Consider the following 13455-nt stretch of genomic DNA (forward strand, 5'->3'; position numbering starts at 1 on the left):
ATCTCTTTAAGAGCCCCCAGAGGAACCCACCTTGATGAGATTTCTTTAGTCCCAAGTTTACACACACCCTGGCCAGGCTTGATCAGGCAGCTAATGAAGTTTGTGACTCACGGTGTTTATTGTCAAAGCCACTGAAAGAGAGGCAGACTCTACTTGTATCTGAACAACTGAAACTGGAAGCTTTCATAGAGACTGAAATTTCTCTGATTGCTTTTTCCATCTGTGAGTGAAAATCTCCTTTCTTCTGGGATTGTGAAGCTTGCGCAGTGAGAGCTGCTTCCTGGCTGTCTGGAGAAGGCCAGTCTGTGGTAGGAAGGGCTGAGGGCAACAGAGGGAAGGAGAGCCCAGAGACTTGGGGGGAGAAAGCCAAGAGCAGAGCCTCCAGTCTCATTATGGAGCAGTGCTGAAAACTGGTTTCACTTCTGGTTTGTCAAGTTCCATGGGCTAATTCACTGACTTTTTTTGTTTAAACTAGTTCAACTGGGTTTCTGTCACTGGCAACCAAAACATCCCAATACAAATGATTACTTTAAGGCCCACTCAGAATCTTAAATGATCATTAACAGGCAATGGTTAAATATTTACCTTGGGAACATTGAAAGAATACAATATATATTTTTTCTGAGGACTTATTTATTTATTTATTTGTCAGAGAGAGAGAGAGAGAGGCAGCACACAAGCAGGCAGAGTGGTAGGCAAAGGCAGAGAGTGACATAGGCTCCCCACTGAGCAAGGATCCCAATGCGGGACTTGATCCCAGGATCCTGGGATCATGACCTGAGCCAAAGGCAGCGGCTTAACTGACTGAGCCACCCAGGTGTCCCAAGAATACAATATTTTTGAAAATTAAACAAGCTACTCAAAGTGGGATAAATATAGGTTTATGTTTACAAATGGGAAATTGATAGTATATTAGTGAGTGGAACATCATAAAAAGGATTATTTAATTCCATGAATTAACTCTAAATCCCAAGTGAAAAGAGGGAGAACTTAAGAGGGTAGCTTCTGTGTGTGCACGCATGTATGTGTGTTTGTGTTGGCCAAAGTCAAGAAGATACACTCATGTAAAAACTTATCTCTTGGGACTATAATTTCAAATGACTTAACTTAAGGCTGCCTTTTTATTATCTATTTAAAAAATTGTTCTGCAAAAATGAGTATTACTCAGGTATTTTAGAAAATATGGACATCTCATCGGGTGGGTGCTTGGGTGGCTCAGCTGGTTGAGCATCTGACTCTTGTTTTCAGCTCAGGTCATGATCTCATGGGTCACGAGGTCAAGCCCTGTGTTGGGCTCTGTGCTCAGTGGAGAGGCTGCTTGAAGATTCTCTCCTTCTGCCCCTCTCCCCTGCCTCATACTCATGCACGTGCACACTCCCTCTCTCTAAATAAATAAATAGGGGTTGCCTGGGTGGCTCAGTAGGTTGAGTATCTAAAATAAAGAAGAAATATAGAGCATGAACAACTTCAATAATAAAATCCTGAATTATTTAAGGATCTTCTGTACTCAAATGTCTGTATTTTCAGATTTGGAAATAGAAAGGAGATACACACATCTGTTATCAAAGAATGCAAATATCCTGTTCCCAAGGAAATTAACACTATCATCAGGTGTATTCTCAGGGGAATTATGCAGGATGATATTTCGTGTTTTATACAGCTGAAACTTTGGTGAAAATTTAGGGGAGATGCCCATGATAAATTCTTGGGTTTCTCTTGGCTCCTCAAACATCAAACATCCCCCAACATCAAATTTCAAATCTTGTAGTTATCAGTGTTTATTTTTCACATGGAAGCAAACCACAACAGTGGCCAGGGTTAGACCCTCTTCCTGGAGTTACTCTTCTGGGGTATTTTTTTTTTTTTAAAGATTTTATTTATTTATTTGAGAGAGAGACAGTGAGAGAGAACATGAGCGAGGAGAAGGTCAGAGAGAGAAGCAGACTCCCCGCAGAGCTGGGAGCCCGATGCGGGACTCGATCCCAGGACTCCGGGATCATGACCTGAGCCGAAGGCAGTTGTCCAACCAACTGAGCCACCCAGGCATCCCATCTCTTCTGGGGTATTAAAAGAATAGTTCAGGGGCGCCTGGGTGGCTCAGTGGGTTAAGCCGCTGCCTTCGGCTCGGGTCATGATCTCAGGGTCCTGGGATCGAGTCCCACATCGGGCTCTCTGCTCAGCAGGAAGCCTGCTTTCTCCTCTCTCTCTCTCTGCCTACTTGTGATCTCTCTCTGTCAAATAAATAAATAAAATCTTAAAAAAAAAAAGAATAGTTCATGTGTGATATCTTGGAAGAGCTTAAGAATTAACATTTTATTTCTTCTTTCCTATCTGGAAGTACTGAAGGGAGGAATACTATGGTCAGAGAAAACCACCCAGCTGCCTCCCTGTGCAGAAAAGAACAAGTTATCAAGTAAATCATAAAAGTGCCTCTCACTGATGACGAGGAAAATGGCTCTCCTTACCATTTTCCTTCCTTCTCAACTAATGGCTTCAACCTTCTCCATTGATCTTCTGCTCTAAATCACCAGGACGAACTCAGTTACCTAACTGAATACAGAGTATTTATTTTGATATCTATAATTGATGCTTCTTGATGGCATTCTGCAGAAATTAAAAGATAACCAATTTATAAGACCTCCTTTGCCCCAGAGCCAACCAACTCATTTACCATCCTCATGTTACCAGAAAAATGAAGTAAAATGCCACTTTAGATGGCCATGACAAATTTCTCTAATCACAAGTGGAAAACTTTAGGAAGAAACATATTCGGAAGAGAGAAAAGAGACACACATGTTATAGTCACGTTTTTTTTCCTTTTCCTTTCGTGAAATTCGTTAGGAGAAAATAAGGCCTTAATTTGTGTAGAGTGTATTGTGTTACAGTTTAGTTCTCATCTGAATCTATTGCGTTTATTAAGATTTCATTGTTGAAATGCTTGCACAGTAACAGTATAAGGACGTTTGGAATATCACCTGTACCACAGCCCACAGAGCTCCAAACAATGTAGGAATGTTTGCAAATTAATCCTCTTTACATCCCAGTACATTTATTCATGTTGAGTCCACGAATGAGGAACGAGAGATTGGATTTCAGAGTGGATCAGCATATTCTATCACATTATAGGGAAGAGATAAGAGGGTGACTTAATTAGGATACACACATTATGTGGCAGATACAAGGGCCAAAAAAAAAAAAAGTGCTATTACCTGAGTATGCTAAATGGCAGATAGCTACATCCTACAGTGGTTTTGCGTGTGGACTTTGAATCATGCCTCTACATTCATATCCTAGCTTCATCACTTCCATGCTTGGAAGCAAGTTTCTTGACTTGTTTCGTATTTCTCAATTGTAAAATCGAGGTCATTCATGTAAAATCCAAATCAAACCTACCTCATACAGTTGTTGTGACAACTAAATAAAATAATACACAGAATGATTCTGGCACATATGGTAAGCCTCAAAGTTAGATATTCTGTGATATTATTTTCGCCATTGGAATACATTGCCGAAGTCCTAGCATAAGTGAAAGAAGCCCAAACCCTCGGATCCTGTTTTACCTCTAGTCAAGAAAAATCTACTTCAAGATAACTATAAGCCCTTTCAAGAAAGCAGTCAATTCTAGTCACCAAATCTAAATAGATTTTATGTCAAAGGTCACATAGAGTTTAATATTACAATTTTTTTTTTAAATCTCTACACCCAATGTCGGGCTCAAACCCACAGTTCTGAGATCAAGAGTCTTATGCTCTACTGACTGAGCCAGCCAGGTGCTCCACTTTCATGTCATACTTTACCTGTGCATACACGTACTCATTCAGCAATGTGTATGGGGCACACCCCAAGCAAGGCATGGGTTTAGGTGCTGAGGACTCAAAGCTTGGATAGGATAGATATGATTTCTGCTCTGCTTCCAGACTGGGACAATAAGAACTGGACTCGTCGTAACAGCAGAGATAGAAAGGGTAGGAGGAGAAGAAAGTTCCAGAACATCATAAACTTAGTACCTGGAAATTGGTGGTTTTAGCTGCTTTGGAGGTTTGAGGTATTTCTTTTATGTTCCTGGATTAATAATGTGTCTCTCTACACCTCTCTCCATTCCACCCTCTGTATCCTCACGTATCCCTCCTTTTCTGGGGGTTATTCCACATTTGAAACCTGAAGGATGCTAAATTCCTGGTCCTTTCCCCTCCTCGAAGGCAGGGACACCTGGAGAGGGAAGATGGTAGTGCTGCCATAGGAATTCATGCAAAACACTTGGCCTCTCTCCCCTTAGACTGATCCAGGAGGGAGTGAAAGTGGAACGGGGAGGTAGGGAGTCACTGATTCCAGGTAGGTGGGGGATTCTTGGCAAGCAATCAGACTACAAAAATATGGAGTGGGGAAGAGGGGAAAAACACACAAGGTCAAGCTTCCTAGTGATCTGTAGGGGCATCTGTGACTGCACTTTAAGACGGTATGCCAAAATGTGCATTTTTATGGGGAGATTCATTCAACGTATATTTGAGCATTAACTCCATACAAAACATTGTTCTAGAAACCGACATGTCTGTAAACCAAACTGCTGAAGTTCCTGGCCCTGCTGGGGCTTACACTCTAGAGGATGAAATGGACCATAGGTTTGTTCTCCAAAAGATTCTGTGTTTTAAAAATGCTCAGCAATCAAGAGGCTAGACCTGTGGTCCTCAGTGTTGTATACCAACACCAGGGCAGGGGGATCTTAAAAGTCCAGAGGAGAGAGCCCGTTCCTGAGATTCTGATTGGATGGATCTGTAATTGGGCTTGGGAATAAAGCTTTAAAACTCCCACTCATTTTGATTCAGTTAAGTTTGAGACAAACTGATTGCTTCTTTGAAAAGAGAGTGGAGATGAAGTTTCTCTCACTAAAAAGAGCCAGGAAAAATTGGCCACTTCCTTCTTTCACAAATATCCCAGGAGAGAAGCATCAACATTCTTCCTTTATTTTTATTAGCTTAGAATAGCGCCCTACAAACAGTACTTCCAAAACATTTAATGTGTGCCTATATATTTTAAGCTTTAGGAGAAAGAGGAGGACTTATCATCATCATCTAATATGAGACCCCAAATGATTTCCTAATTGTTTTTCCAAATCCTACTACTACTAATGTAAGTTTTTATTATATGCCACTTTACAAGTATTCACTTTACAGGCTGGGCACTTTACAAGTGTTCTATGTAATACTCCCCAAAACCTTGTAAGGTATTGTTATGCTTACTTAGCAGGGGAGAAAGGAGGGCTCTGAGGGGTCAAGGAGCTTGCTCAAGGTCACACAGAGATTGGACCAGTGGGAACGTACACCATAGGCTGGCTCTCAACCCCGACGACAAGGACCACCGCAGCATCCCACCCTTTCTGAGTCCCCTCCCTCCCTTGTTTAGCACTTGGAATCTTTTCTGTGACCAAAGAAGAAAATACATGTTATAAGTCACTGAGGAAAAAAGATTGCTTAAGAGACTCTCGATTTGGAGGCTATTTGGGGGAGGGCAGCCTTCCCAATGCAGGGTAATATTTCTATAGGTAGCCCCCGAGCTCATTCCCAAACCTAGCGGGGATAGACAATCGCTAGGCTGGCACCCCAGGGCGGCACTGATCCCCAGGCTATGAATTCTGAGAGGCGGCTGCCTAGGCCCCGCCCCCGCGGGCGCCTGGACTCGGATGCAGATCCCAGACCAGTGGGTGCCTACTCCCCCGCCCCCACGGGCGCCTGGACTGGGGTGCAGATCGCAGACCAGTGGGTGATCTTAATCTCGTGGTCCCGGGGCGGGTCCGAAGGATTCTCGGCTCAGTCAGGAACTTGAGCCTGGGACAGATGACTGGCTCCAAAAGTCTTTGCTGAAATTAAGTTAAAAAGCTAGGTTCCTTTTAGGTTGAAGGCTTGAACCGCCCCCAGCCATTTGGCTACTTTCCCTTGCCTATAGTCTTCCCTGTGTCCTAAAAAGTTGGCTCCAAAGTTTAGGGGTGTCCCCAAAGTTCACAAGGATCCCAGGTAGAGGGCCAGGGGACCCAGCGTCACAGAGACACTGGCAGTCCCAGCTCCAGGACCCAAATCCGTGGGCGCAGGCAGGCAAGGGTCAGGAGCGCGCCTCCAGGTCGGGTCCACCTCTGGGGTACTAGAGGGAAGTACCGCGGGGTGTGGGGGCGGGGGTGGACAGCCCGGGAGGGTGACCGACAGCGTGGCCAGCCACTGGCCGAGGGCGGTGAGGAGGCTTAGGCCGGCGTGAGTGCGTGCGTGTGTGCGTGAGTGTGAGCGCGAGGGTGAGTGTGTGAGCCTCCCCAACCCCCACCTGTTTGAAATGATTTTAAAAATGCCAAAGCCAGACTGACCGTATTTCAAAAGTTGCAAACAGTCGGGGTAAAACACGTGGACATGCCCCTACCCTGAAGTGATTAGCTGACTCGAGGGCAAGGAAAGAAAAGGAGGAATAAAAGGGGGGCGTAGAGGGGACTAAATCTCCTTTTGGAGGATCGGTTTTAGGACCCAACGGGAAGCACACTGGAATCTCTCCCTTAGGGAAGGAGCGGTGGGGCGGGCCGGCCGGCAGGCGGCCGTGGGGCGCATGCGCGCGCGTCTCCTCTCGCCGGCCGCTGCGCTCGGCGGCGCGGAATAGAATGAACTGTAACAAAACAAGCTGAGCCTTTGTATCTGCTTAAAGGGGCCGCAGGCACTTCCCTCCTGTCCCCCCCAACCCCCGCTCGGCAACCGCGTCTCCAGGGCTCCCGGCAACTGGCTGGAAGGGCTTCCCTCACCCTCAGGAACAGCCCGCCAGCGAGGAAAGGCGAGCCAGGCGGGAGGCAAAGAGGAGACACCGCATTTCTAAGAGGCAAGAAAGGAAGGAAGGGAGGAAAAAAAAAAAAAATAACCCAAGCGGCGCAGAGTGGACTCTGGTCCGGGAGAGAACGATCGGGCGCCGGAACGTGGACCGAGAAGCACCGGAATGCAAACAAAGCTCGCGGGCGCCTGTGCAGGGCTCGCGGGGAAGCCCAGAAAGTTTGTTTTATGATGGCTTGAGTGCGCGAGTGTGTGCAGGGGAGCGAGGCTGCCAAGTTTCTCTCTCCCGTTGCGTTATTTTGGGGGAGATGTCTCTCCCATGAACCAGCGGGGGCTTGGGGACTTGTGCTGTGGGGGGCACCTGTCTCTCATTGCATTATTATTTTTTGTGTTGGGGGGAGGAGGGGTGTAACCCATCATGTCGAGAGTGATCCAGAAGAAGAACCACTGGACTAGCAAGGTTCACGAATGCACCGTGAAGCGGGGACCCCAGGGTGAGCTGGGGGTGACGGTGCTGGGGGGTGCGGAGAATGGGGAGTTTCCGTATGTTGGAGCGGTGGCCGCGGCCGAAGCGGCGGGGCTTCCCGGCGGCGGCGAGGGCCCTCGGCTGGGCGAAGGGGAGCTGCTTCTGGAGGTGCAGGGGATCCGGGTGTCCGGCTTGCCCCGCTATGACGTGCTGGGAGTCATCGACAGCTGCAAGGAGGCCGTCACCTTCAAAGCCGTCAGACAAGGTAAGACGGGACGCGCCTCCGGGAGGCGCCCGCAAAACGGGGAGAGGCCTGCGGAGCGCCCCCCGCCGCATCTCGGTTTCCCGCGTTCCTTCTGCGAGCGCAGCTTAGAGGGGAAGTTGGGGCCGTGCGCCCTGTCGTGGTGAAATAAGCAAACTTGTTGAGAGATGGTGGGTTGTTTGCCCACCTGCTTTGGAAAGGGGAGGCTGGATTTGCGTCGGGAAGCGGGGAGACTTTTCCCTGGCCTGGTTTGCCAACCTGTTTTCTCAGCCACCAAGTGCAGTGCCGCTTCGCCTGCGCCGGAGGGAGAGTTGGGAAACTGAGGCAAGTGGCAAAGTGGACGGTCTCCGGGCCCTGCTGGGGAGTGATGCAGCAAGCGCAGCCGCTGCATTCCTTTGCCACTTATCCGTTCACAGACCCGGGGAATGGGTATGAAGGAGAAGAGGGGTCTGTGGTTACTGACGTCCTCCCTCAGGAAATCGGCTTCACCTGGTATCCCTCCAGGTGGGTTGGGGTACGACCGCCCTGCGGTTCCTGTGCCCGCCGCCTGAAGATCCTGCATTCACCCCAGAGCTGGATGACGCATGTGTCTCGGTCGTGTGGCCCAGCCCCAGGCGTGGGGGGGAGGGAAAGGAGTATTTCTGTCAGCGCGAATCGAGCCCAAGTTTATGCTGCCTCCACCACCACCACCATCGTTATCCTTGATAATGATAATGGTAGCTACTCTGCACTGATAGCTTACTCCGTGCCAGGCTCTGTGTTGAATGCTTTCCTTGGCTGTATTGTTCTGATTGCCAATTCTGAGAGCGAGTTGTTTTTATAAACCCCAGGTTGCAGGTAGGGAAATCGGCATTGACATTGGATAAGTTACTTGCCCAAGGTCACACAAATATCAGAAGTGAGGGTTTGACTCCTTAATGCAAGTGGAGGAGGAAGAGGTGGGGGGATGACCCTCCTGGGCTTGAGGGCTTGATTTCTAGGGGAGGGAATAAAGTCAGATTCCTCTCTTAGAAGCCTGTAGAGGAGTGCCCACGTATTTGATGACTGCTGCTGGTGGGGAGTCCCTTGCCTCTCAGTGTGGTGCAGGTAAGGGGCTGTCTCTTTATCAGTCCAACAGAGAAAGAGTTGATTCCCCTAAAGGATCACTCGCACGAGCAAGTACCATGACACAGGTTCCGCTCCATGAAAGCACCAGAGGAAGTGGCAATGTTGAGCATGGTGAAAAGTTCCCATATGTGCCTGCGGGCCTGGAAGGGCAAGCAGCAGCTGGAGGAATGTGTTAAAGGAATGGAGGGCTGGCTTGGGCTGAGCAGATCCTTGGAAACAGGCCTGTTCCAGATGAAACAGAGGAGGGGGCAGAAAGCTTTGTCAGGCCTTTTGGTAGTTTGAGGAGCTATGCACTGACACTTAAGAAAAGTTCCTACCATTTATGTCCTCATCTTCTACTTGCACACCTCTTCCGGGAAGCCCTCCAGCATGCTGCCACGCTAAACAAACCCTTCTTCCTTTGGGCTCCCCTAAGTGTGTATGTTGTAGTTCTTTTACTTCCTCTGAACTATGAGTTAGGCCCCTCTTCTCATTTCTGTACCAGAGACTGTGCCTTATTCATTGTACATTTCCTCAGGCTTTGCTTGAGGTCTAATACCTTCTTTTCCTGAGAGTATGTCCTCATTAGTAACCTGGCTTGCCTTTTAGGTATTATATAAGCTAATAAGTGGAAAGTGTGCAAAACAGGGCCTGCCACATAGTAAGTGCCCAATAAAGATGAGCTATTATTGTGTAAAATTGAATTTATTTATTTCTAAGCCTAGCTTTTGGTGTTAGGAACCTGGATTATGAATTCAATGCCAGTACGTGAATTGTTAGGATTTGCTAGAACTGTAGAGGAAACACCGTGTCAAAGCATTTGATGGGAGCAGCCACAGGTCTCGGTACAGGGGTATTTTGGAGAAACGGTTGGCGGAAAGACAGACAAGGGGTAGCTATCCATCTATTATCTGTCTAGTGGGTCCTGTATGGGGGCTTGTTTTTAATGTGCAGTATGCCAGGTGTGCTTGAACCTCTTCTGTCCACCAGTCCTCAAAGATCCAAGAGCTACTATATCTCATCATGGTGGGTCAGATAATCAAGTGTGTTTGGAATCAGACACCTCTGAATGGAAAGAAAACTGTAGTGTCTCCAAATGTTATTTCCCTTCACCCGGAGCCATTCTGTGTGCTGCACAGGACTGTTCTTAGCAGGTGTGTGCGTGCGTGTAAATCTACTTCTTCTACTCAGGAGAGCATAAAGATGGGGATGGAATCCACTGCAGTGAAAGCTACTATTTTATGGGATAATTACACGGGCACAGTTCTTCCAACATCTTCATTACAGAAACATGGCACTAGGAAGTATTTCACCAGTCTTCCGTGCCCCCTATAGCAAGAATATGAGTTAAATTGTATGACAGGATTGTTCGTACTATGTCTTCATTGCTATGTTGTAATCATATTAGATAAACTCATCCTGGGTGTGTGGCAAAGAAAAACATTACTTTTGTGTCTCCTGCCCCCTGAGCTAGCCACTCCCAGGGACACAGGGCACTTTGGGTACTGTCGGTATGGAAATGTCACGGTCTTCTTGTGGGAGAAAATTCTGCTGTTTCTATTTCATGGCAGCTCCCTGGAAAGATGCACAGACTAAAATAGTCTGTAGCAAATGGTATTATATGAAGCAGGACTGGATCGTGAAGGAACCAAGCTAAATGGATCTACCAGGTTAGACTTGGTTCATTTTATTTTATTTATTTATTTTAAGATTTTATTTATTTATTTGACAGAGAGAGAAAGGGAGAGCATGAGCGGGGGTCGAGGGGATGGGGAGCAGCAGGCAGAGGGAGAGGGAGAAGCAGGCTCCCTGCAGAGCCCGGAGCCCAACTCAGCTTGATCCCAGGACCCTGGGATCACTAGAACTTGGTTCGTTTTAGATGGGGAAGACAGTCTTTTGTCACAAAGTGCCTAAAAAAATTTACAGATACACATATATGTTACATGAAATATGTTATTTTGAAAAAAAATGCTATTTTGTATATTACATATATAATATAGCATATACTTTATACTTTGTAAATATATATTTACTGGTAGTGAAATGCACAGATCTTTAGTATATAGTTTATGAGTTTTGACAAATGTGTATGTTCATTTTATCTTTACCCAAATCAAGATACAGAACATTTCCATTACTCTAGAAATTTTCCTCCTATCCCTTTCTGGTCAGTTCCGGACACCTCCTCCAGAGGCAAAGGCTATCTGATTTCCTTTATCATGGATTAATTTTGTCTATTATTGATGTTCATATGAATGAAATAATGCCATATGTACTCTTTTGTGCCTGACTTTTTACACTCAAAATATTTTGCAGATTTCATATTGTGTCATTGTTCTTTTTTTTTAAAGTTTATATATATATATATATATATATTTTTTTTTTTTTAAGTCAACTCTTTACCCATCATGAGGCTCAAATTTACAACCTCATGATCAAGAGTCACATGCTCTGCCGACCGAGTCAGCCAGGCACCCTTTATTGTTCTTTATTGTTGAGTACTATGCCATTGTAGGTATGTGTGTTTATACGTGTGTATACACACACACACACACACACACACACCAGTTTTTAAAATATTTTTGCTTGTCATTGGGCTTTGGACCGTTTGCCATTTTTCACTATTGTGAATATAGGTGCCAAAATATTCCAATTGCTCCGCATTTTTGCCAGTCTTCAGTCTCGTCTGTCATTTGAATTGTAGCCATCCTAGTATTTGTGGAAACAGAAAAAAAGGTGATTAAGGAGACTTTGCTGTGGGATATAAGCTAAGCACTTGTTTTAGAATGTGGAGGCCTGAGGTGAAAGTAGTGCTTTATGGACATTCTGTTTTTTATTCCTCGCCCCTGGACACAGGTGTCCTGAACTGAGGTCCGCAGAGTTTGGGTAGCCTTTCCAAGAGTCATACAAGTGGCAGAAGTCAAGCTGACAGGCTGCTGTGTTGGATGCCAAAAACCCCTGCTCCTCATTCCTGGGTCGGCATGTCTCAGAGTAGGGTCCCCAGACCAGTGGCCAGAGTCACCTGGGACTGGTTAGACACTGGAATTCCTGGACCCCACCCAGGTGGTGCTGACTCCCAAACTCTGAAACTCCTGGATGCGGAGCCTCTGGGGCAGTATTAAAGAGGCCCTGGGGTGATTCCAAGGCATGCCCAGCTTTGAGAATCACTGCCTGAAGGTACGGACTGACAGTTAGAAAAGGACCCTTGACACAGCGGACCTGGGTTCCAGAACAGGCTTTGCCAGCTAGTGCTGTCGTCTCCGGCTCTGGGCCAACCTTTCTTCATTGTTTCATGCCAGAAATAAAATGGCCGTGGCCTGTAGGTCCTTTGCATTCCTAAAATGCTGCACCTCCATGAGTAACCCCGACTGCAAAAGCTTAAGATGGTGTGATTGTAATTTCCCAAAGTGGTGGTATCCTAGGTCATGCTTACATATTTTTGTAGGTGAAGTCTGTGGTTTTGTAAATTGCCCGGAAGCTGAAACCGCCCACATTTTAGACAGAGCAGGGACAATAAATAAGACACAGCTTAGAAACCACACCACCACCACCAGACCCTTTTCCTCACTGAAATGAGGGTGTTATGACCACACACAATTGAATAGAGTTCTTTGTGCCTTTTTGTGTTTTGTTCTGATGTGTGTTTATTTTTGACCCATTGGACTATACTATAATAGCTCTGTAACAAAGTCATTCTCATTTTATTTTATTTTATTTTTTAAAGATTTTTTAATGTATTTGGGGCCAGGGATGGGGGAGAGAGAGGGAGAAGCAGACTCCCTGTGGACCTGATGTAGGGCTTGATCCCAGGACACTGGGATCATGACCTGAGTGGAAGGGAGATGCTTTACTGACTGAGCCACCCAGGGGCCCCAGTCATACTCATTTTACAACACAGAAGCCTGTCTTTCTTGGTGTCCTGTGAATTCTGCTTCAGGGTCTCTGGGTTTGCTTATTCATCCCCTGAGATGGTCACAAGACGGATTCTTTTCCTTAGTGTCCCTTCAGAGAGAAGATCATTGAGTTCCCCATGGTAGTGTGCTGCTAGATGGCTAACAACCCGCTCTGGTAGAGGGGAGCCTCAGATCTGTAGCATATCTGGAGTGGGGAAGAGATACGTTTGATCCATTCTACAGAGCCAGTCTGAGCTCCTCCCAGCATACCTCTGACCTCCCTGTAAGACAGCTCTTGAGTTACAAGCCATCCCCTCATCCTGCTTTGTGACTGCATAGCCTTGTCTCAATTTAAAATTATCTTCTGTTTCTTCTTTTTTTAAAGTTAATTTTTTTTAATAATCTCTACACCCAACATGGGGTTTGAACTCACAACCCCAGATCCAGTGTCACATATTCTACCTGCTGAGCCAACCGTGCGCCCCTTGTTTCTTCTTTTTTGTCTGTCTCTCCTCCCCCTAGAATGTAAGGTCTGTGAAAACAAGGAGCTTTTCTCACTTGCTTACCCCTCTTATTTCCCAGGGCCTGAAACAGTAGCTGGCAAGTCCTAGGTGCTCATTCACGTTTGCTGGACACGTGAATGGATTTTCCTTTGTGGCTTCGCATTCGTATGATATGTGCAGACGAGGCTGTCTACATCCTTCCCCCTTTACTGCCCATTCATCTTTTATTTCTTCGGACGTAGGATCCTAATACGTTCATTTTTCCCTTGACCAGATCTTCCAATCAGCTGATTCCCTGTGTCTAATAATTTCTACGGAGCTATAAATAAGTAAATGACCGACAAGGCTTAATGAATTATATTGAAGTATTTCTGCTTGTTGACTCTTGCTGGAGTTTAAGAAGGGAAATTTCAGATGCTGAGCAGGCAGGATGGTGAGGGGCTTCTCCATTTTT

At 46.2% G+C, this 13455-nt stretch overlaps 1 protein-coding gene across 18 annotated transcripts in view; it reads left to right on the forward strand.

Annotated features, from left to right (window-relative positions):
* The first annotated feature begins 6554 nt into the window (after window positions 1–6554).
* MAGI1 (membrane associated guanylate kinase, WW and PDZ domain containing 1) overlaps window positions 6555–13455 on the forward strand; it is a 636195-nt gene continuing 629294 nt past the window's right edge. For 12 of the 18 annotated variants that reach the window (XM_013053603.2, XM_013053606.2, XM_013053607.2 and 9 more), the window contains exon 1: window positions 6556–7522. In XM_013053603.2, coding sequence (XP_012909057.2) covers window positions 7210–7522 — 313 coding nt within the window. In that variant the 5' untranslated portion in view covers window positions 6556–7209. Of the gene's footprint in view, window positions 7523–13455 lie in introns of all 18 variants that reach the window. The other 6 variants (XM_013053627.2, XM_004738316.3, XM_004738317.3 and 3 more) reach the window with 1 other exon arrangement.

Source organism: Mustela putorius, unplaced genomic scaffold, assembly GCF_011764305.1.
Source record: "Mustela putorius furo isolate JIRA1106 unplaced genomic scaffold, ASM1176430v1.1 tig00000095_pilon_pilon_pilon, whole genome shotgun sequence".
Lineage (NCBI taxonomy): Eukaryota > Metazoa > Chordata > Mammalia > Carnivora > Mustelidae > Mustela > Mustela putorius.